The 24,974-nt window shown below is 35.7% G+C and overlaps 2 protein-coding genes across 4 annotated transcripts in view; one reads left to right on the top strand and one right to left on the bottom strand.

Moving 5' to 3' along the window:
• Nucleotides 1-5,570, top strand: part of LOC145685678 (E3 ubiquitin-protein ligase RNF14-like) — a 44,255-nt gene extending 38,685 nt beyond the window's left edge. For all 3 annotated transcript variants that reach the window (XM_081758079.1, XM_081758081.1, XM_081758080.1), the window contains exon 7: nt 130-5,570. In XM_081758079.1, coding sequence (XP_081614205.1) covers nt 130-324 — 195 coding nt within the window. In that variant the 3' untranslated portion in view covers nt 325-5,570. The remainder of the gene's footprint in view (nt 1-129) is intronic.
• A 1,624-nt stretch (nt 5,571-7,194) lies between these two features.
• LOC145685677 (protein arginine N-methyltransferase 9-like) overlaps nt 7,195-24,974 on the bottom strand; it is a 55,193-nt gene continuing 37,413 nt past the window's right edge. The window contains exons 5-8 of the mRNA XM_081758078.1: nt 21,764-21,931; nt 19,333-20,466; nt 16,864-17,017; nt 7,195-7,659 (exon numbers count right to left, since the gene is read on the bottom strand). Of these exons, the coding sequence (XP_081614204.1) occupies nt 7,297-7,659; nt 16,864-17,017; nt 19,333-20,466; nt 21,764-21,931 (1,819 nt within the window). The 3' untranslated portion in view covers nt 7,195-7,296. The remainder of the gene's footprint in view (nt 7,660-16,863; nt 17,018-19,332; nt 20,467-21,763; nt 21,932-24,974) is intronic.

Here is a 24,974-nt window from a genome sequence, read left to right as displayed (position 1 = left end):
TCGAACTGTCAGATGCCAACTTTCCTCAATCACACAAAAAATAGGAAGATGGGTAATTGCAATAGTGATAGGGGCCCGGCTGTTTCTGCACTACTGAAACTTTTGAAGTTTGGTTTCCATTTCTTGTAGAAATCTGAAGGCTGTAACAAGATGGTGTGCTGGCGATGCAATACTTACTTCTGTTGGCTGTGTCATGCGAAGCTGAATCCTCAGAGTCCGTATCTCCATTTCAACAACCCAGCGTCCAAGTGCTTCAACATGCTTTTCTATGGCGTGGCCTTGGATGATGAAGACGATGATTGGGAGCCTGGAATATTCGTCTGATTCCGTCAGTCAAATACACTTTTACTTTGTTCTCGTGAAGGTCATTTTTTGTAGTGCTGCTCTAAAGGAATTTATATGTTTATATTTTTTAAAGCCATAATTAATGTGTATATATATATATACTGTATATTAAGACAAAAGGTAAATAAAATAGGTATGTAAATAATTTTCAGGTAGAAAATCTTGGTAATTGTACCTTCTGTAATAAAATGTGGAGGATGTGCAATAAAAACAGCTTCACTTGAAAAAAAACGAATTGATAAAAGGCTCTGAAAGTGTGGCTGTTTTTGTATAGTTGAAATTATTACATTTTATGTCGAAAAGGCGGTTTGTGTTTGTAATAAGTATTCGCTTCTTACCTACAGTTGCCTTTTATTTTAGTTTCCCCTCTGAAGAAAGAAAATTATGAATATATGAAAGGTTTTCCTGTTAATACTATTTCCGTTTTCTTAATAATGATTACATATTGTTTAACAATTACGTTTGAGAAAAATTTACTCAAATTGACAAAATTCATTCTTAATCTAGTCAATCGAAACCGTCCGAGAGGAAATGTAGCTACAATATATTTTAGTTTATTTTTAGAAGGAAGAAGAAAAATAACAAACACTGTGTCACATAAAGATTATGTTGCCCTTTCTTTTCAGTGCTGTCAGGATCAATGATTTAAGAAAAATGAAAATACAAGTAGGTGTTATATTTATTTTCGTAGACACTAAATGGATAAAGGAAAATAGTTGAAGTTAAATACACGATGTTTCAAAAAGAATTATCTGATTTTAAAAGTCCATATGTATTGATAAAAGCGTACTAGAAAATGGGATAAATTGCAAAATACTTAAAAAATCTTAACTAATGCTCTATGTGTCCACCACGAACAACATCTAGACGATAGCTGAATTCCACCATTTCGTTGGAAGTGCGAGGCCAACGTGGATTCTTACCTTTGCACAAGCATCCTCTCTCTCTTCAAATTGGTGATACCATCGACGAATGTTTTTGGGGCAAGTGGTTCAATGCCAAAACGACGACGAAAAGCACGCTGGACTGTAATCACTGACTCAGTCTTTGCAAACTGCAGCACACAAAACGCTTTCTGTTGAGCGGACGCCATCTTTCTTCTGATTGATTGCAAACTGAGAAGACGCATTGACTGACATCTAACGGTGATATTTGGAAACTCTAGGTCACGCCCATTCAAACAACACTCATTTCCTTGCTGGCCATGTTCCGTAATTATTACCATCCGAAATCAGGTCAATTCTTTTTGAAACACGGTGTATAATACAAGTAGTCATTTTTCCATTGACAAGTTCAACGTGATACAAATTGAGTTTCCCATTTATAATACTATATAAAGGAGTAAAAGGGAAAATAATTTTAACGTAATACAAACCAATTTTCAAACTTAATAAATTTAAAACCAGTATGCACATACAGTAAACTTTACATTTAACGGACTGGGAGTAAAAGGATGCTTTAAAATCGAAAGACTTAAAATCGCAAATTGTTTTATAAACAATCCGTATTTAAAATAGGATACTACACTTGGAATTGTGCTGTACAATATAAATGAAGAATAATTAACGTACAGAAGCATATTATTAATAAAACACCATTTTACAACTTGATATTAGAAGGATTTTTTTTTTTTTTTTAACTTGAAGCTTCAGGTGCTTTCCTGTTGAATGTTGTTTCTAATAATCAAGGGTCCAAACTGCCTGAAATAATCAAACATCTTTTTCCTATTTGCTACATTAGTTAAATTCTGTTCGGTAACTCCAGGTTTAGTATAATTTAGATTGAACGTAATACGTAGAAATCTTATTGTCATTAATACTAAATAAGAAGTGTAAAATGACTTGGATGTACGGGTATATTTATTCTGATACGTAATAACTATACGACCTATACAGTGAGAGGCAGTTAGTTTGTAAGAGACTTTTAATTCGGTCGTATTATACATAATGTTCAAAGACAATATCAAATCGCATGTGCCGAATTAAATTATGACATTTTGACCTTCCGAAGTTGTATTAAGATCTCAATTTTCAAAATAGAATGTGAAATTTTTGTGCAGATTAGGAATGTACGTAAGAGTGTAGCGTTTTTTTAAGGCTTTTTTTTTTGGGGGGGGGGGTCTTAAATGACATTTTTGCTCCTCAGAAAATACTAAAGATGGAGGATTTAGTTTTTATAGTATTTATAAACTTCACGAAATTCATATTCTGTAAGTTTAGAAGCAGTTGTCGAGTGGTGTCCGATGTACAAAAACATTTTTTTCTTTACATTTTCAATGTTTTTTGAAGGATTAAAAAAAATAACATTTTGAGACCCAAGTGCTGTTTCACTAGTGGGATCTAGAAACCCAGGATTTTTTAGGCATATTTTAAATCATTTTTCGCATGAATGTAATGACTGCTGTTGTCATATTCTGAAAGTACGTGTTTCAAGGATACCTTAACATGAAAAAAATCTCAACACCAATATTTGAAATTTAGAAATTTATTTAAAAAAAAGCACTAAATTACCATAAAAAAAAGTGTCAATATGGAAAACAATATTTACATTTAATTAGCCTTTATGTGGTACAATTTGAAGCATTCTGGAAAGGAGAGAAGCATTTTACAATCTGGGCACCAGTCTCCTTCGGAGAAGCGTTACCAAAAGAATGCTTTGATTTGTCAGAACAGGCTTTATGGGTTTTGGTTGAATGAAGTTTGTTTTCGGTTGAGGATCAAGTATTTTGTCTAGAAAATGTCTTCCAAGAAGTCTGTTCTATCAGGCAGCAGATGGTAAATAATTTTCTAATCAGTCACCAGATGGCAGTGTCAAATCACATAAGCCAAAAAGAAATGGATGAACATGCATGGAAGGCCATGCATATGATGTAAAACATTAAGAAACGGATCCACGAGCTATGCTCTGACGTACGAAGCGCGAAAATTTTACGTCGCTCGTGTCTAGCTTGGGCTTCATTTTCAACGTGTTTTGAAATGAAATGTTCCTATTCTCTTGCGTACACTCCAAATCTGAATAAAAGATAACATTCTATTTTAAAAAAATCCAATAATGGGAGGTAGGTGTGTGTGTGTGTGGGGGGGGGGGGGTTCTCGGGATTTCCCGTTTTCTTCAACTTTCTTCATTCTACCATTTGATTCATTTCTCATCATCACCGTCTCCTTTAGCCTAGTCGGCATACCCGTGGGACATAAAACTCAAAAGATTTTAAAAATCCGAAGACGTCAACACCACTCCTAGTATATTGCGGAAGTTTCAAGTACCACAATTAAATTTGAACATGCGATTTGATATATATGATGATTTCTTTTCAGGACTACGTGCAACACAAATCGAATTAAGGGCCTGGTCAGAATTAAGTCTCATAATGTATACATTTAAGTACTGTAAGTTATTTAATTACTTCTCGGTGATCCCTGATTATTGATGTTTCGTTTTTATACGAACTATTAAAAAAAATGAAAGTAGCTAAGAAATTATTTAATGTCAAATAACAACGACTCATGTAACTAGCTGACTGACTTGAAATGAATAATTTGATTATTTACTTATTAAAAGGTTATTAAGAAGATTAGTGGGAACACTAACTCCACTGATTGTATCTGTAAGAGTGGTGTCCCTGAACTGTTTCGGCCACTGAAGTTGTAGCCTTGTTCATCAGGAAAGTTACTTAAGGATAGAATCATTTTATGAACACATTTTGCACATACGACAAAAGAATGTTTTAAGTAGTAAATTGTAGTTTTAGTGTATTCTAATTGTTACATACTCAACAGTTTTTCATTTTGGCACAGAAGATTCAAGTAAAGTGTGTTACATGAAGAAGAAGCAGAACCTAAGTCAGACTCCTATATTAATATTGTCTACAGGTCTCTCCCATTATTAGTATAGAAGAATTGTTAAATTGTCTATTCTTTCATAAAGAAATCGTCCTATTTTTTTTTTCTAATAAACAACCAGTTTAACAAGAGGTATCCTCTCAATTTCGAACTTTTGCACCGAAAGTACAACATTTGTTTATACAGTGATTCGGTCATCATGTAAACAACAAACTGCTGTACAAGGTCACAACATAGGTGGCCGAAACCGTTCAGGAAAACTCTCACAGATGCAATCAACGGACTTAGTATTTCAACTTATCTTTTTAATTTTGATTTAAAATGCTTAATTTTTCTGTCTTTAAGTAAATATTTAAATTTTAACTCACTTAAGTTGTGTTCTATTTACAGTTTTGTAACTAATAGAATTTCGTTGATTGTTTTACTGTTTCCTTAAGAAATGATGGGTTACAGAAGGTAAAATAAATGATAGTACTCTTCAAAGACGAAATGTATTCCTGTTTTACATCAATATTAATGGTTGCGTGTATTGGACCTTCATTTTTGGTTTTCTTTGTTTAATTTCATCAGTATTGTTATAAAATATTGAATAACTAAACAGTAAAATTGTAAGTAGCAGCTTTGTGATAAAAAAAAAAAAAAGTGTATATGACAATACGACTGTTGGATAATAAGCTTCCTGTAATTATATCCCATTCCTTATTATTTTAAAGTTGCCTTCGTCGATGTTGAAAGCTGGATTTGTGGTGCATTCCATACTGATTTGTACTCTGACGCGGGAGACAGAAAGTTACTGAAATTATTATCGTCAACAATCGTAAATGGAACACAACTTGAAAAAGCTACTTGATTTAATAGAATGTACCCTAAAAGCACTGAAAATGATGTAACTGTGAACGTTTCGGCAAAATGTTATTCCCTTATTCAGAGGAAGTACAGTATATCTCATATTTTGATTTTTAAGGAATGTTTCATATTAAGGTAGTGTTAACACTTTTCTTGGGCAAATTACTTTATTAGTGGCGTGAAAGAAGTGAGACTAACATCCATGTTTCTTCAATTACTATTAATTAGCTATTAGTGTCATGAGAAGAATATTTAGGTAGAAGGGAAATTTTATGGTGGATTAGCGGAAGTATGAAAAGTAATGCTATTCGAATGAAGATAATCAACGGGATGTAGTTCCACATCCGACGTTAGTTTTCTGAAAAGACATGTGTCGAAGAAGGCGATAACACTTTGCAGAAACTTTCATAGGTAGATAATTCTGTGTGCTTTTGGGACAACTACCTTTTAATGAATACATGATTAGCTTATGTTTAAAATGTGTTCTTTGCTACTGTAAATCATTATTTTGATTGTAATTAAAGGAATCCTGAAGTGTCAGTGATTTACTTTGAATTTACCTCTGGAAGTATTTTGTGGTGAACATTCGTTTGAGAAATGCAAAAATAAGACAGAAGCGACCCGTGAATTTTATGAGCTGTGGAATGTTTAGAATACAAACAAATGATTTGTCTTAAGATATGATCTTCCTTTTCCAGTACATGTTAAAATCTAATTAAGGAGCTTGGTTTACCAAAAATCCCTTTTTATTTTTAGTGTATGTGTGTGTGTGTATGTATTCGGGAGAGAGAAAGTCTCAACAACTGAGTCACCATCAATTTTGGCCAGGATGTAACTTAGGTAAAAAATTAGGAATAGAGTATACTTTAAAAAGAAAATCCTGAATTTATAATTTTTTAACTAAATATAAGGCTGTTAATATGATATAAATAGTGTGAGTCTATTGGATTCAGTTTGGCACTTTATGGTACTAAATTAGCGTGGCCGTTCTAGGATTAAATACAGGTTCTTAAGATAAACAATTCTTGGCAAGCTTGCACGTATGTCCATCAGAATTGGAAATAACACTATAACAACTAACGCTAGTCAATTAGCAAATTACATTAGGGAAACTTTATGGTTCTTGTAGAAGATATAATAAAAAGAAGTTTGTTTCAATTTTATTATTTGAAAGAAATTTCCTTTGTATTAGCCTTTTTAAAAGCAGCAATAGATTTTCTAAGAATGTAGTATTATCATTATCATACATTAACAATAACACTTTCTCTAAGTATTAACAATCACATGACAGTTTGCTACAAACTGATATTTACTTCAGTCAGTTACGTTGGAAATATCAGGACGACATCTTCGACGCTCCATTATTTCATGTTAGACCTATTTATGTGGAACTATGCATTACAGAGCAAAATAACTAATCTCGTTCCTTCACTTTGGAGACAAAGAACTTCTCGTTTAATTTCTTCCAATACACTTAAGTTTTCCTCTCTTTTCCAACTACTGATATGTTGGACTTTGTATTGTTGAGAAACTTAAAATTGATGTATGAGATTGGTTAAGCATTGTCTATGTGTAAACGCAGACTATTGATTTGGACATAGACGCACATTATTGGTCATAATGGCCTTTCGCATTTTTTGCGTTACATTGCAACAACCAACACCCACCCTTCCTCCTTTGGTCATAATGGCAGTTCGCATTCGGTGCGTTGCATTGCATCAACCAAACAACCAACCAAAGTAAATAAGTGTTTTATCTGGTTTCTCCATAATGCATACGTCAATTGGAATGTGAAGAAACAAGTGATACAAATTAACCCTTTCCCCTCATAAACACAAACGTTTCAGAAAGGCTGGGTTAAGTATTTGTTTGTTTATTTCTAATGATGAGTAGAACATCAAAGTGTGAGGTTTATAAGAAATTTGTTTTCCTTTCGATTTCCTCCAAAACTATGCAGGAGGTTTTACGCTTACCCATGTCATTTTGTTCAGGTTAATGAGGTCTATTGATTAGATGTGTCTGATCTTTAAACAGTTTTCTTCGTTAAATGCTAATAAGTAGAATTTTATTAAATATTTTGCCATTGGTAGCTTTTTATTTTTCGCTTTGTTCTCCTGACGAGAGCTTTATAAACACCTAAATAAAAAGAAGTTAAAAAAAAAACTTCTTACATTTTAGTTATTTATTGTGAAGAATAAATTTTATAATCTTGTTTACATCTGAAACAATGAAGATAGTTTATTCTTAGAAAATCACTTTACACTACTCACAAGACTTCCTTAACTAGTTTCATGCTAAAAAGTCCTTGTTGATATCTGGAGATAATGTTCTTAGTCATTCCTTTATTTACTTCTTCGCTTGGACTGACCAAAATGGCTGCTTGGTGTATATGGGATGCATTATTCAACGTAGTCACACGAATGTCTTTCCAAAATTCTACTTCGAACCAATAGGGTAATGCATTTGCTTTCCCTTCATTTGTAATTGGTAACTGCAGATGGTTCTCTACAATGTATGACGCAATGTCGTGCTGAGAAACAGAATCCACGTTAATCTCTAAGATTTTAGTTACTGGGCTGAGTTGTGTGTGCTGCAATGCATTCAATGATAGCTCTAGATGATGATTTACCTGGAAGGTAATTAAATTATCTTATTATAAATATAATTAAATTATAAATAGCGAAAATCTCGCAATATATGACAATGGAATTAAAATAAGTACAGTTAATCACATAATTTCTATATTAACACATAAAATATTACTACATCTTCCTATAGAAATAAAACCATGAGAAATGTTGGGTAATAAAAGAACGGATACATACCGTATCGTATGAGTGAGCTGGTGATTAAACTTATATTTGTTTGTTGTGGTTGTCATGTAAATCGTTTATATACAAAACTAAAAAATAAAGACATCTTTGGTCTATGTTCGTATGTATTCCTTAAGTAACGTAAAATAAACCACAAATAAACTGACGGAACAATATTTATTGAACCAGTAATAGCAATGAAAGTTGCTAAAATAATCTGTTAACAAAAGAACAGCCAGTAAAGTTTGAAGACATCCCAGTGGTAATTCTCGATAGAAACTCTCAACATATTAACATACCAGATAGATTTCTACAAGGAAATTTTCTAAGAGATTGAAAACAGCTAAAAGTAAATTTCTTCGTTTCAAAGGATCTATCTGGTTGCAATGATATGAACAGAATTTGAGAGAGAGGGCTGAAATTCAGCTCAAATGTAGAAGAGAGATTGTTGATTCTATATTCCAAACGCAAATTGTCCTAAAATGGATGGAACATACTCAAAAAGTACGAAACATTAAAGTCAATGAAAAATCAATGAGAGAGAAAAAAAGTCGTCCATATATATCAAAAATTATAAGAAGATGGCTAATTGAAAGCTTGTTGCAAAGACATAGTGAAGAGCTTACAAACGATGTATATAGCTCGTCCAGAGTTAAGTCTGTATTGTGGTTGCTTATGGGCTTTTACTTCTGCGTACTTACCCCCTTAAACAGAGCAGATTTCACTACTGTAGTTTATTTTAAAGAATGTTAAATATTTACCGACGATACAAAAATAATTTTCGTAACTTCTCTTTTCCTTATAAAGTATTTAATTAGCTTGTAATGGCTAGTTTTTGTTTTTTAAACTCGAAGGGGGAAGACACGATAAGCGTAACGGCTGCTAAAACGTTGACAGTGCATTTTCACGTGACTAAAACTGTCTGCTCAAAAATACCGTTGTCAACTGACGAGAAATTTCACCGTAGTGCGCTCATTAATATTGTCACTTCCACTGATTTCAAGTACGAAAAAAGGTAGCTAAAAAGGAATAAAAGAACGACCAGAAAGAATTGAATGAAATCTTTCTGATTTTAAGAAAAAGTAAACTTTTACTTCCATCTTCTTTTCTTTCACTTTTTCTATCACAACCAAAGAAAAATATTTTAATCAAAAAAGGAAAGAGAGCGGAAATAATGTTGCAGCTTAACGCGAGATTCGAACAACTTGTCCCCCCACCGGGAATCGAACCCAGGACCCTTTGATTACAAGGCGGCGAGCGTAACCACTCATCCACGGGGGCACTCTCAATAAAAAGGCAGTAATAATTTCAGCGGATGGTCTGCGGGATGTTTTTTCAAGTACTTCAATTTTATTAGGTCTATTATTATTATTTATTAATCGTTGTGGTGTGGATTTCTTTTTTTACTACGTGAGTTGGCAACACCGGTTGGCAGTATAATAGAAGCGCGATCTGTTCTGCATTTGTTTTTAATGCTCAACTTGGCATCGCTGTTCCCATAAGACCAACAGTCTACTCTTAAGTCTGGATAAGCTATAACACATAAGGTAAATATGGATAGAACATTGTCAAAAGTCAGGTTGTTTGAGTAAAATCAATAATGATTAAGTATATGCATCTTCTTCGAATTACCCAGGGTGCCCCACGCGGAGGTTACGTGCTTCAAATATCTCACCCCTCTGGATTTGAAATCTCCAGACTTCATTTAGCACGAAACGTGACTTTTGATCTGATCACGTGACACAGTCTTGTCCTTATGGCAAACCGGATAGGCCTTAGAGAAACTAGAAAATTATACGCCTATATACATCTATTGTCTCCTTTATCTAAAATGTTTGAAAGAGCAATGCTAAACCTAATTTCTACAGAAGCTTAACGTAATAAATGCTGAACAAAATTGCTTTCAGGCTAACACATCAATAACAACATACAAACTTGGCCACATTGAAGCAACATTATTTGTTTGTTAACGTTAAATTCATCTCAGTGTGTTGGACAACTCATTGAATATTTGACAGTATACACGATGTTTATTTCTTAAAAACCCTTTCAGAACGGAGGATAATACCTGTCTATTGATAGCTAATTTTCCAAAAGTACAGGAAGGTATCGTACAATTTATGGTTTTTTATACCTACTGTCGATCACTGTATGACAATTCAGTCCAGATGGATTTGTTCAGCTATGCTGTCTCTTTGTCTTTGTAAGTGTTCAAAACTTTTTTCTGTAGGGAACTTGCAGGAAATTTAGAAAAAACGATGATCGGTTTCTTGCAAGAAATTTATAGCAAATGACAATCGGATTGATATTGCAAAGTGTGTAAAGATAAATGGGTAAATAAAATAACAGCACATGTTCTTGTTTCATCTCGCTATTTGCTGATCAACACCCAAAAGTAAGACGAATGTACATATTTGTAAATCTAGAACTAAGAAGAGCCTTTGGTGTATCGCTAACTAGACGGATGAGGCAGCAGAAGTGCTTCGAGTATTTCCTTAGAACTGACAATCTTATATGCATGTACCTTCATAGTTGGAGGGGAGAAAACAAAAAGGGATGTGCCAGACCTTTTTGTAGGTAATTAGATTGTTGAAATTACAAAATTAAAAAAATAAATAAAAAACATAAAATAAAAAAAAAAAAAAGAAAAGGCGTTCCACAAGGTCAGTTCTAGGATCTTCTGTCTTAATGATCTATCCTTAAAAATAAAAAGAAGGTAATATACTGCTTTTGCTAATGATACTACAAACTGTAACTGAAAAAGATAGATGATTTGTAAGAAGCTTTTGATCTTACAATTGAATTGAATTGAATTGAACTTAATGACCATTCACATTGGCTGATTGCCATATGATATAGAATATGTCAATGATGTGATTATACAAATATACAGGGTGAGTCAAAATAAGTGTTACAAGCCAATATCTCGCGAACTATACATCACATAAGAAAAATATTAAGAGACAATGTACAATACAGAGGGGCCTCAGAAATGAGTCAAACATTAGGTTTCCCCCGCCCCCCATTTTGGGGGGAGGGGGGTGAACGTGAAATTTTCAAATGGGAACATAGGTCGAGTGATACCTCGTTCGAAAGAGCTTGAAAAATTGAACAATTTTTGTAGGAAACAATTTTTGATATGGGGCACCGTTTTCAAGATGGGCCCCAAAAATGGTCCTGTATCCGATAAAATTTCCAGTACTTATAAATAAGTGTTACAAGCCAATATCTCGCGAACTATACATCATATAAGAAAAATATTAAGAGACAATGTACAATACAGAGGGGCCTCAGAAATGAGTCGAACACTAGGTTTCCCCCGCCCCCCATTTTGGGGGGAGGGGGTGAACGTGAAATTTTCAAATGGGAACATAGGTCGAGTGATACCTCGTTCGAAAGAGCTTGAAAAATTGAACAATTTTTGTAGGAAACAATTTTTGATATGGGGCACCGTTTTCAAGATGGGCCCCAAAAATGGTCCTGTATCCGATAAAATTTCCAGTACTTATAAATAAGTGTTACAAGCCAATATCTCGCGAACTATACATCATATAAGAAAAATATTAAGAGACAATGTACAATACAGAGGGGCCTCAGAAATGAGTCGAACACTAGGTTTCCCCCGCCCCCCATTTTGGGGGGAGGGGGTGAACGTGAAATTTTCAAATGCGAACATAGGTCGAGTGATACCTCGTTCGAAAGACTTGAAAAATTGAACAATTTTTGATATGGGGCACCGTTTTCAAGATAGACCCCAAAATTGGCCCTGTATCACATAAAATTTCCAGTACTTATAAATCGGAAACGTGTGAGTAGGAAACGATTAAACAAAAAAAAAAAAAAAATGAAAAACGAAAACATCATAGGCAATGTGGAATGATGTTGTCGTGGTGTCCCCAGGGCCCTAATCATGGGGCCCCGGGACCAATTTCAAAATTTCAAATGGGATTATACCTGTAGGTTGAGTTATACCTTGTTTGATAGATCGTGGAAAGCCAAACAGCTTCGTACAAAATTTGTTTTCATTTTGGGCAAGCCTGTTTCAAAATGGCCGCCAAAAATGGTTACACATTCAGATAGTGCAGTGTTCAAATTGAGTATTACACGTCAATATCAAGCGAACTACGCATCAAATAAGAAAAGTGTTAAGAGTCAATGTACAATACAGAAAGCCTGAAATTTGTGTTAAAGAAGTTCCGTCGCCCCTTTTTGTATGGAGGGGTGTACATGGAATTTTCAAATCGCAACATAGGGCGAGTGATACCTCTTTGATAGATCGTGAAATACCAAACAGCTTACTATAAAAGTTGTTTTGATTTCAGGCAAGCCTGTCACAACAGCATTACCACAACCTAATATCCTGTAAAGTAGTAGAATAACGTTTAGTAATTCTACGGGTATGTGCGATGTTAAAAATTGTAATTTCAATCACTGTAAAGCAAATAGTTTCAACACTTACCGTGTTACAAATGATGCTCGATATGTCCTCCACCCTGCTCCACACACCTCCGTAAGCGGCGGCATAGGAATGTTCGTACATCATGTAGCATCTCTGGAGTGATAGATGCACACACACCTTGGATACGCGCCTTCATATCATCAGTAGTTGTTGGTACGTTGGACATTACCCGATCCTTAACATAACCCCAGAGGAAAAAATCAAGTGGGGTTAGGTCAGGAGATCGTGGAGGCCAGTGAATAGGACCTCGACGCCCAATCCATTTATTCGCCATACGGTGGTCCAATAAGACTCTGACCTGGCGTGCGTTGTGTGCTGGAGCACCTTCATGTTGATACCACATTCTTATACGTTCAGCGAAAGGAATATTCTCTAACAACTCCGAGTATAGTACATCACTGATAAATGCGGCATAGGTATCACCAGTAAGACGTCCATAAAAGAAATATGGCCCAATGATATGGTTACCAAGGATGCCACACCATACATTAAGAGACCACCGATGCTGATGAGCAACTTGTCTCTGCCATAGTGGATTTTCCCTAGCCCAATAATGCATATTATGTCGGTTTACGTGTCCTGTGTTTGTAAATGTAGCTTCATCGCTAAATAAGATGGTGGATATGAAGTTGCGCTGTCTGTTTTCCATACCTTCCAACCATAGACAAAATTGCAATCTGGCATGAAAATCATTGCCAGATAGTTCCTGATGTAAGATGATATGATACGGATGAAACATGTACTCGTGCAAAATACGCACTACAGATCTTTGGCTAACTCCACTGGCCTGAGCGAGGTGTCTCGTGGTTACATGTGGGTCTACATGCACTGCTGCCAATATTCCTGTTGCACGTTCTTCATTGGTTGCAGAGCGGTAACGACCCCTACCTCGTCCCCGGACAAGACTACCATGTTGCCGCAAACGTCTCTCCAATCGCAGAAATGCCATGTGCGATGTTTGTTGGCGTTGGGGATAGCGCATTGCATACATTCGTGCCGCGTTACGATAGTTTCTTCCACAATCGCCCAACACCAGCAACATATCTACACAATGATCAAACACCGCCATTGCTCCATTCAAACGCTACTCAAACTAATAATATTAATGCGATAGTGTTCGTTTCCTTGTACGGAAAACTTATCACCAAAGTTGATAACCCGTTCTTTCTACGCTTTTGAACCGTTCAACACACAACTATAGCCCCTACCTACAATATCCACACTGCCACTTCCCTTTAAGTCACTAACACTCTCACTAACAGCTAGGCAATGTAATATCAATGATGATTTTACGTTGAACACTACTACTCCACAAGAAAAAAATAATACCATACTATTCACACTGCATTAACAAACAACACACATCCCCGTCCCCTGTGTGAATGCAATATACAACGTTATCGTTGTACTATGTTCCGAAGGCCATCGGTTCCATTCCCCAGGCAATGACGTTGACGGGCTTTCCTTACTCTAACTGGGCACATGTTGAATTAGAATTAGAATTAGAATTTATTAATGAGATGTTGCCTACAAGTAGGGCCTAATAGGTACCTTCCTATCCCTTTCTCATAGGATTGTAGTGATTGAGAAACGACGTCTCTTTGCGCATACGTATTAGTATTATTCATTGTCTTATTATTTTCATTCATTTTATTATTATTATTACTAGTTTTATTATTATTTTTCGTAGTAGTATCCTTCTTCTTCTTCTTCTTCTTCTTCTTATTATTATTATTATTATTATTATTATTATTATTATTACGTTAACCCTTATAGGTCGATTTCGCCCCCGAACATTTTACTTGTTATTCACTTACAGTATGATGATGGAACCTCGTGTTCGACATATTATTAGGCCTGTTTGTATTGTACATTGACTCATAACACTTTTCATTTGATGCAAGAATTCGTGGGATATTGGCTTGTAACACTCAGTTTGAACACTGTACTTTCTATCTGAATGTGGAACCATTTCCGGTGGCCATTTTGAAACAGGCTTGCCCGAAATCAAAATATTTTTTGAATAAGCTGTTTGGTTTTCCATAATATATCAAACAAGGTATCACTCAACCTATATTCAGATTTGAAATTTTAAAATTGGCCCCGGGGCCCCATGATGGGGCCCTGGGGAACCACGACAACACCATTCCACGTTGCCTATGGAGTTTACCTTTTTCATTTTTTGTTTCATGTTTTTCTACTTAGCCGTTTCCGATTTATAAGTACTGGAAATTTTATCTGCTACAGGACCAATTTTGGGGTCTATCTTGAAAACGGTGCCCCATATCAAAAATTGTTTCCTACAAAAATTGTTCAATGTTTCAAGTCTTTCGAACGAGGTATCACTCGACCTATGTTCGCATTTGAAAATTTCACGTTCACCCCCTCCCCCCAAAATGGGGGGCGGGGGAAACCTAGTGTTCGACTCATTTCTGAGGCCCCTCTGTATTGTACATTGTCTCTTAATATTTTTCTTATATGATGTATAGTTCGCGAGATATTGGCTTGTAACACTTATTTATAAGTACTGGAAATTTTATCGGATACAGGACCATTTTTGGGGCCCATCTTGAAAACGGTGCCCCATATCAAAAATTGTTTCCTACAAAAATTGTTCAATTTTTCAAGCTCTTTCGAACGAGGTATCACTCGACCTATGTTCCCATTTGAAAATTTCACGTTCACCCCCCTCCCCCCAAAATGGGGGGCGGGGGAAACCTAATGTTTGACTCATTTCTGAGGCCCCTCTGTATTGTACACTGTCTCTTAATATTTTTCTTATGTGATGTATAGTTCGCGAGATATTGGCTTGTAACACTTATTTTGACTCACCCTGTATATTACATTAAACATAAAACATAACTACTTTTACAATATTTCGTAGATGATAGAAAAACAAGATAAAATTGTGGTTTCCGTATACAGAAGATACTTTTTATTTATTTATTACAAAATAGAAAAATATAATATACACAAAAATTACATGTTCGACTTAGCAGAATGTAGATCAGTTTGCAAGTATTCCTCCACACTGTACAAGCAGTAATTTAGCAACAGAGTACGTATTAACTTTGCAACTTTCATGATTGGTAAGAGACAATTTGATGAGTTAAAAAGTTTTACACCTTTGTATGCCATTGTTTTCGAAAACAAAGTAGTATTATAAAGAGGAACTTCTTTTTCGTATTATATCCATGTTTATCAGTTCTTGTTTCTTGTAGACCAAAAGTATTGTTTCATATATATACAATGAGGGAAGTGAAAGAATATTTAGGTGTTTAAATAGCGTTCTGCAAGAAGTATAATATGAAGTATTGGTGATTATTTTTATTACTTTCTTTTGAAGTATAAAAACTTCCTTAAATTCAGTGGATGAACCCCAGAAGGCTATTCCATATCTGATTTTGCTGTGGAACAGGGCATGGTAAGCCGTTAGTACTGCTTTTATGCTTAAAATGGGAACAAGTGACCTTATCAGGAAAATTACAGAGGATAATTCATGAGAGAATTTTACAATATGTTGAGACCAAGACAAATTATTATCTGTCAGAAGACCAACTTGACTGTTTCGGCTGGCTCCGTTATTTCTTCGTCTATTCAAAGTACTGGATATGATGTCAATTTAGCGTAGTTAGAATGAAAGTATAAGCAGGGTGTTTTGTTGGAATTTAGAAATAGTTTGCTGTTTGCAAACCAGGTTACAATATCCCAACTTTTATACAGTGCTTTTCTACAAATAAATCAAAGCTAAATGTAGATAAAGCAAAATGAAACTATTATCAGCTATCCCATGGAACTGCACACACACTATCGCAAATAACCATGAATCATGAAGTTCGTAAATTTATGAACGCAGTACAAATTTTAGATATGTACCTAAATAATAAATTCTTATGGCAAAAATACTATAGACAAGCTAGAAAAAAATAGCCCAGACCATGTACATAATACAAACTCTTAGTCCTTTGTCTGAGGGTCTTCGCCAGAACTTCAGAATATATTTAAAAAACAAAGTCGTAAGAATCATTACAAATTCACCGAAATGCACGATCTGCAAGAAACTGCGTCACTGAATACGATGACAATTCCTTTATTGTACATATTTCAACTGCTTAAAATTACACGGGATCAATAGGATAATATTTAAAGAGATGGCAATACTCCCAATCATCTTGTGAAGAATATATCTACTATATATCATCGGACATCTGCATATGGAAAATCATATGTTTATGGATGAAAATTGTATGATAAGATATCTGGCTGATAAAGGAGAAGAGTTCTTTACCATCCCCACAACTAGAAATTATACATGACCTTAACGCCTTTGGGAATGAAGCAATCCATCGTCAATTAAATAGCGAACCTCAGGCGCATGGAAGTGTTGATCAAATCCTATATAAGTGACATTTCTTTGCTGGGTCGCGTGTATAATCGAATATCCTTTCTTTTTCCTTTCACTTCTTCACTGGAATGATCTTAGCTAAACCAGTCAAAATTCAACTCAATACATCTTTTCACTTCATTCTACACAATTGAAAAAAGAGAAAATGTTCCTTACCTGATAAATATTGATGAACTCCGCTACGCAATAGCCGCAAGTATTTTGGTCACTGAGCACACTCGATGCTTTCGCAAGCCACTCTGACTCCACCAGTTGAGCCAGGATTGAAATCCTTCTTGGTAAGATCAGTCCTCCCTCTGCCAAAAGTCTCCTAACAACAACATTATTTAAATTTTAGTAAAGTAGTGTTAATAACTAAAAATAATACAAGTACATTAATATGTTTAGAGGAAGCTAAGTAATACGTATGTCGTGACAATCTGAAACTGGTGAGTATTGATATTAGCTATTTTGAACAGTTTTTATGACAAAACTAGATAGTTTTGGTGAGAAGTGAACGCATAGAGCAATGACCAATTCACTTCGCCTGATGAATCTTATAAAGAAATTTCACTCAAAAAATAATCAGATTCATGTTTATTGGCGTTGTTTTACACCTTATCCAATATTATGAAGACTATAGTGTAGTATCAATATTATATACGACAGTATGTAACATGCACAACAATTCACGAAAATTTACACAAGTGAATTCTCATTCTTCAAATTTTGCCTTTTCTAATTTTACTACATCTAAACAGTTTTATTTTACCATATACTATATAATAAATCTTAACCTATTACAATCATTCTGACTTATTTACATCACAAAGCAAAAGTTATTTTTTTCATAACATTTCTAAGTTGACTTCTTCAAACCTATAAAACGAACATTATGTTAATGATCTGTGCATTTCATCCACAAATATCAGGTAGTCTAAAAAGTAGTGAGCCTTTTGTGGAGGGATGCTGTTAGTGTCTCAAAATCTCAAGGTATATGAGTCGCAGTGGGACAGGCTTAACGTCATTTGACAGTTGATAGTTGAAGCTAGTAGATCTGGAAAAAGTGTTGGAATTCTTAGAATCAGATGTAAGATAATGCGCCGTAAAGATTAGTGCATTATCCTCAAAACTGCAGAACAAATGCTGCGCAGGCTTGTGAGAAAGTTTCTACTGTTTATGGGCAAGATAGTCATCAAAAGCAATAGCTAGAAAAAGAAAAAAAAGGTACAGTTGCTTTCGTTCTGGATGTAAAAGATGATTGTCGCTATGCGTGACCAATAGCAGCAAAAGGGAATGATATTTTGGGAAATGTCGAGCACGAGCGGCATGTAAATCATGACAACGACAATGATTTAAAAATCCATTACCAAATACTGTTAAACCATTAGAAAAAGTTGGCTACAAGAAGTCACACATGTTGCGTGCCACATGATCTGAGTCATCTCCGCTGAAAGGTAAGAAACTCGAACTACTAAGTATTTGTGAAACGGTTGATCACCAGTGATGAAAAGTAGACAACCTACGACAACAATATGCGAAAAAGACCATTGTCGAAGCGAGAAGCTCCACAGTCTGTGGCAAGCGTCCACACTGACGCCCAGGAATGTTATGCTATGTAATTGGAAGGGCACAGTGCATCACGAGGTGCTGTCGTTGGGCAGAATGATGGACTCCGACTGGTTGACCAGCTAATTGTGAGAGGTAGCCCACGGTGGTCTGCATCGATCACTATTATTCTTTTATGATTCCTTCTAGCGGGCTAGTAAACAAAGAAACAAATTGTTAGTGATTCTGAAATCAAAAGTAGCCCCCCAAACCTAAAAAGGTTGGCCACCTCTAGAATATACAGTAGATAGGGGTGGAGTGTGGATAAAGCCACCTGGAAAATGCTCTCACTTCGTAAAGTTCGGCAATATCACCCATAAATACAAAATCTGAGCCAATTGCACCTTTGAAAATATAAATATACATATGTACATCCCAAGAAGGATTTATCTCGGTGCTTGCATCAATAACTGTATCATCTCTCGAGTACATGAGGCCATCCAATATAACGCCTCAACATGGTAACCAGCTATTAGAGACTTCTTATTAAAAAAAACGCAGACTAACAAAAACGAGACCAAAGTTTTTAGAATAGAAAGTTAAAGATTTCTCATGACAAAAAACATGCCATCCAGCCTAAAGTTTAGTACATCAAGAAGAAGAAAAAGAAAAAAAGTGGAAATCTAGACGGACAACTAGGCAGCCTATTTAAGCGAAGGTCTGGCGTTCGGATGGCCCGACAGCGTGACTTGAATATTCACACCTTTAGTACGTGCATAACATCACTATATATATATATGTGATGTGATAAGGAATTTGTTTCCATGGAAAAGATAAATACTGAATTTCAGGAAATGTATTTTTGGAAAGGGAGGGAAGGAAGGAAGGAGATGGTAAAGCAGAGATTGACTAGGAATAACGAAGTCATGAAATCCCTTATTAAGACAGAAACAAAAGACTAAGATTTCACAAATATATTCCTAGTACAAAGAAATGAGATTAATTATGAATAATATCCTTCGATATACTCGTGGCTTTGCAATCGGTTAGTTTTATGAGAGATCTAATAGAAAATGGTGACTCAGAAGAATGACTTACCGTAAGGAAGGAAGTTGAAGCATTGCTTTCTCGTCTAGTTCTCCCGATGAATCAATTGGACTCACCACTATCACATCAAACTGAACATCGCTAGTTTCAACATTTTGTTCCTTAACCACGGTTACACTACATTCGTCTATTTTATTTAAGGAAGCCACAAGCTTCACATCTTTATCACAAATACAAAATAATTTACTTCCTGGACGAAATTTAAGGAGAAGAAGTCCTAGCACTGGGAAAGGACTCAAGTCTAAAACAGTGATTGCTTCTTTTGAATGCAACAACTTACTGTGAGCCACTGAAACTAAAGCATCCATCCATTGATTGTCATTGAGGAAACGTATCGCACTTTCAGTGAATGTCACAAAAGGCTTCTGGCGCAGAGAAGACGTAGTAAGCTCGGTAAATAGCTCAACAAGATTGTTAGAGTCCTGAGAAACAGTTGCAGCTCCATCCTCGCATGTAGTACTCACAGTTCCTTCTATTGTGACCTGTGCCGAAATTCCAGATCGACAACTCAGCCCACAATGGATTCGGTGTCCTGCTGAAACTTCCAAAGGAGATTGAACAGGAAATACAGCCTGTTCCCAACACGAGTTACTACTGGGGGATGTCGATAATTTAATATCCTCGTCCAATCGTAGTTCAAACCATAACACTAGAGCATCTAGTCTTCCAGATGTTGTACACACAGTTGAAAAATTACACCTTTTGACATCGTTCATCAATTCATCCATATCGTTCGGATTGTTGAAATTTATATATAAAATCTGTTCAGGCTTTGTCAAGAATTTAAACTCGTTTGGTATTTGATTAAGATCAATAGAATCATAGTCACCGTGTGTCTCTATCAACATAGAGGTTTGGGAAAGATTCAACATTTGTGCAATTTCTGTGTTCAGTAATTTCCTTTGTCTCACTACTAAATCACATTCAATAGCAGCCACTGTGAGAGTCGCACCGAACGGCAACACAACGCCACAACGATGGCTCCCGTCACACGACAATCCTTGGCCCTGGGCTAGAACAGGACATGGTGGGAGGAGTAAGGACTTCCAAGCATGTGACAGGGTTTCCAACACATGTTCACCCAACAGACCCACGTCCATAGTTTCAGTTACAACAAGGCTAATTCTGAAACGAAAATACAAAAGGAAAATCGTTTACAAAAGCTTTCAAAAATATAAAGAACATAAATAAATGCATTTGAAGGAAGACTTTGATTTTAATTCCTAAAACTTTATTCATCCTTTGAGATCTTCCATTATTTCAACAAAAGATGACACTCGAAATGAAACTTGTCATGTTTTAATCAGTAACTACTTGGAATGTCTTCATCACCGAGTCAATAAATTAAGACCTAAGCTTAAAAGGAACCTACTCTTTCGAAGTATCGTAAACTTATAAACATACAACTATCAACACAGTTGCTACATTTTTTAATAATTTTTCCTAACTTTCTAGAATTCTTCTTCTTCTTCTTCTTCTTCTTCTTATTATTATTATTATTATTGGTCAACGAGTTTACAACTTATGTGTATTATTACGAAAGTCGTTTCCCATTCAACAGTAATACATAAAATGTAGATATGGAAATAACATAATTAGTAATTTTCCGACGTAGAGACGTTAGAAACAAAGTCCACAGAAAACATCGAAAGTCTCGAGTTGAATTCCCGTTTTGGTCAAAAACAAGTCAGAATTTATCGAAGACAAAATTCATTAGGTTTTTCTTTACAGGATTATTGTTTTCATATTTATTTATTTATTTATTTATAAATTCACGTATTACAGGACAAATTTCCAATTACAAGAGACATTATAAATCAAAATACAATGTACAATATGTAGTAAAGTACTAATTACAATACATAATACAGATACAGAAAAAACAAAAAAATAATAAATGAGCGGCTGGGGAGAAGCTATCTAACGGTAATCGAAATTGAGTTATTAGATGGAATGGGCTGGGATCGAGTAACGGAACAATATGTAGGTAGTTGAATTTCGGAAATGTACCTTCAAATGGCAGCGGAGGTTTACTTGGTATGTGGCAACACTGCATTGCACCGAGAAGACAATAATAACTGCCAAGGAAAATCCGAACAGCACGGGAACATCTACATTTTTGCCCATTGTAAGATCCGAGTTGATGCTAGAAGAATCGGATCCGAATTGATGGTAGAAGAATCGGATAAAGAGCCGCTTGAACGTGGATGATAGTGATGCTGATCCAGCCTCCAGGCAATTGCTTTAAGGTGAGTAAGATTAACTAAATCAATTGTTTGCGATTTTCAGAACCATGAATGCATAGACGTTATACATGCATTAGGGGCTCTTTCACAAAAGCACTCTTGTTGCACGAACGTATTGAGGCAACAACAAATTAAGGGTTAAAACTCAGTGTAAAAATATAAAGTTTATTTCTAACCTGTGAGGTATGTCCTGTGGGATCTGAATATCAGTGGAAATTTTATTCAGAAGGTGAACACGATCTTCCATGCCATTTGCCTTCAACACATTCGATGCTGTCTCAATCATTGTAACAGAATAGTCACAAGCGTACACGTCCTCAGCTCCACCTTCAACCGCAAACATGCTGTAACAAAATAGGACACATTTACATCATAAGAATATCGTATTATATTTATTTTTTATCCCTTATCAGGCATTCTATTTCAGAGTTGAGCGTATCACTTGGGACACAAATAAATTTACAAAAAGCATTCAAAAAATACCCAAACTGATTACATCACAACGGACACAGTAATGATAGAAAGTTATGAACCTTTATAATACTCTCTCCTGATCTACTGGCTAGCGTGTATGTCTTTACTTGGTCCCTGGTTCAATTCCTGGTGGGAGAAAAATAAAATTTGAACGTATTACGGTGGTTCCTGAAAGGGGACGCTAAAGTTCAACGAACACACAAACAAATACTCTGCCTCCATGCCTGAGTCTCATCCATTTAACTACTTTCAAGATACTGAACGCAACTCTCTTTTGAAAGATCGTTGAGAATACCCTCCACAGACTTGTTAAGGTCACCAGCAAAATGAAATTCGTATTCGAGACGGGTCCCAACGAACTTCTCTTATGATTTCGTGTTTTCTCGGCAGCCTTATTCAATCTGAAACAAAATTTGTTGGCTGCACTTTGCTCCTCTGTTATATATTGATGTATTCAGTTGATGCCATGTAATTGAACACTGAATTAGAGGATATATCTTTACAAACACCTGTAAATAATTACAGACTTGTTGCTGTACTGCTACTCAAATATACATTAGGAGGCGCGGTGGCTCAGTGGTAGAGCGTTCACCTCCGGTGCTTGGGGTCCTTGGTTCGATCCCAGCTCGCGCCGTGTGGACTTTTTGGTGGACAAACTTCGTGCTCGTGGATTTTCTCGGGATTTTTCCGTTTCCTCCCACTTTTTTCATTCCACCATTTCATTAATTTCTCATCATCACCGTCTCCTTCAGCCTAGCCGGCATAATCGTGGGACGTAAAACTGAAAGATTTAATTTCATTTTCAAATATACATTAGATGACCTCCGTATTCTTTGTATGAAAGCAGGAGTATTTTTGAAATGATCCTCATATACAAAGTTTCTGTAAGCACATAACAGAACAGAAAATTCAATTTTTAACTGTTCTGATTAGATATAAATGTAGAACACACTTCTTTTCTATATTAATTTACTATTACATCTTAGAACAGTTCCCAATATTATTACCTACAGTATACACAGTGCTCAAAAACATAATAATTAGCTGCCTGTGGATTTGAAAATCTGATGTTTTAATTTTTTTTTTTTTTTTTTTTTTTTTTTTAACCTGTAAATCTTTTCATAGGGATCTTATGACTTCACACATATACAGGTAGAGAATACACAAAATATTAGCTGTTTAAGTAGAGGTTTACAGTAAGTTTGAACACCACAAACACTTTAAAATGTGCCATACAATGTGCAAATTAAGGTTGACTTTTTCCAGCTACAATCTGAAAACACTTAAATTAAATATCAGGGTATACAAACTGTAACACAGATAATGTCTGTTACATATTTGTTAAGAATAACAATTTAATAACCTGTTTACATGCTCTTTGATTCTTTTACTAAAAAAAGTTTCAGCAACCAATTCTGTTGACGTTTTCAGCCAGTTTTAAATTGTAAAATGTTGGCTTCTGAAATTTAAAGAATACCTACAGGAGATAAAGTTTTACTCACAGTACATAATTTTACTCTATTCAGGTGTCCAAATTGTTTTTTTAAGCACGGTATCGAGTATGATTTCAAGGATATGTTATATTTTTTTTTGAACAGTCAAAATTTAACACTAGCCATCGTTGTCGTCATAGAGAGGACCACTCAAGAGAACAAATACCTCATTCTCTGAAATGGAGACTGCCACAGGACTCACCAGAAACACTTTGTAGCGCATCATGCACAACCATTTACAGCTGGGGAAGGTCAGTGTAAGATGGGTTCCAAAGGTCTTGCCTGCAGAGCAAAAACAATGTCGTGTGAACGTATGCAGGGAATTTTATAACGCCATGATCATGATCCCGAAAGTTTCATGTCTTGGTCCGTGACTGGTGATGTGACCTGGTTCCATTATCACGAGAAAGCAGCAATCAATGCAGTGGAAACATCATGACAGCCCACCAGCAAAGAAATTTCGAACATCATCTTCGGCTACGAAGCGTATGGCTACAGTGTTCTGGGTCACGAAAGGCATTATCCTGTTCGAGTGGAGCTGAGCTGATTTTGAGTTTAACGTCCCTTTCAGCAGCGAGGCTATATGCGACGGGACCTACTGACTAACGTGGAATCCGAAACACATGAGCTACTGCCGGGAATCTGTTGGGAAATATGTTTGGGCGGAAAATGCTCGCTAATATGCGAATGGCCGTTACATTGGTAGGGAAGTCGGATGTGTAAATAATGTAGTTCATAATGGATGTTTCAAATGAGTTTTGATATGTGTAATAAGGAACATTTACAGCAAAGAAATGTATAAAAGTAATTTGCCTTATTTATTTAATTATCTTTAAAATACTAGACTTCTTTCTATAAATCTTTATTCTAAATCTATGCACCATGCACTCTCTCCTTAACACAAATCATATTTATAATTCCACATCTAGACCAAATTTCTATGCTCTAAATCTTTCTTATTACACATATCAAAAACTCATTTGAAATATCCGACATTATGAACTACATTATTTACACATCCGGCTTCCCCAACAACGTAACGGCCATTCGCATATTAGCGAACACTTTAAGCTCAAACATATTTTCTAACAGAATCGAACCCGGGTGTCCCACGCCAAAAGCGCATACGCTAACCGCTTAGCCACGAAGGAGCTCATTATACTGTTCGACTGGCTGGAAGGCAGAGCCAATCAAAGGAAGCAGCCAGAAAAATGGGCGAAAGGAAAGCTTCTGCAACATGATAGTGCATGTCTTTATACCAGCCGGGAAATCACTGCTGCCATCGAGCAACTAGGGTTTACAGTGCTGCCACAGCCTCCGTACTCTCCGGATTTGGTTCGCAGTGATTACCACCTGTTCCGAGCAATTGAAAAATTTCTACATGGTCGCCGATTTGCAGATACTCATGAACTTGAACAAG

The sequence above is a fragment of the Thermobia domestica genome, chromosome 5 (assembly GCF_964235325.1).
Source record: "Thermobia domestica chromosome 5, izTheDome1.hap1.1, whole genome shotgun sequence".
Lineage (NCBI taxonomy): Eukaryota > Metazoa > Arthropoda > Insecta > Zygentoma > Lepismatidae > Thermobia > Thermobia domestica.
Note: the sequence above shows the minus strand (reverse complement) of the source record. Positions and strands in the feature narration are given on the sequence as shown.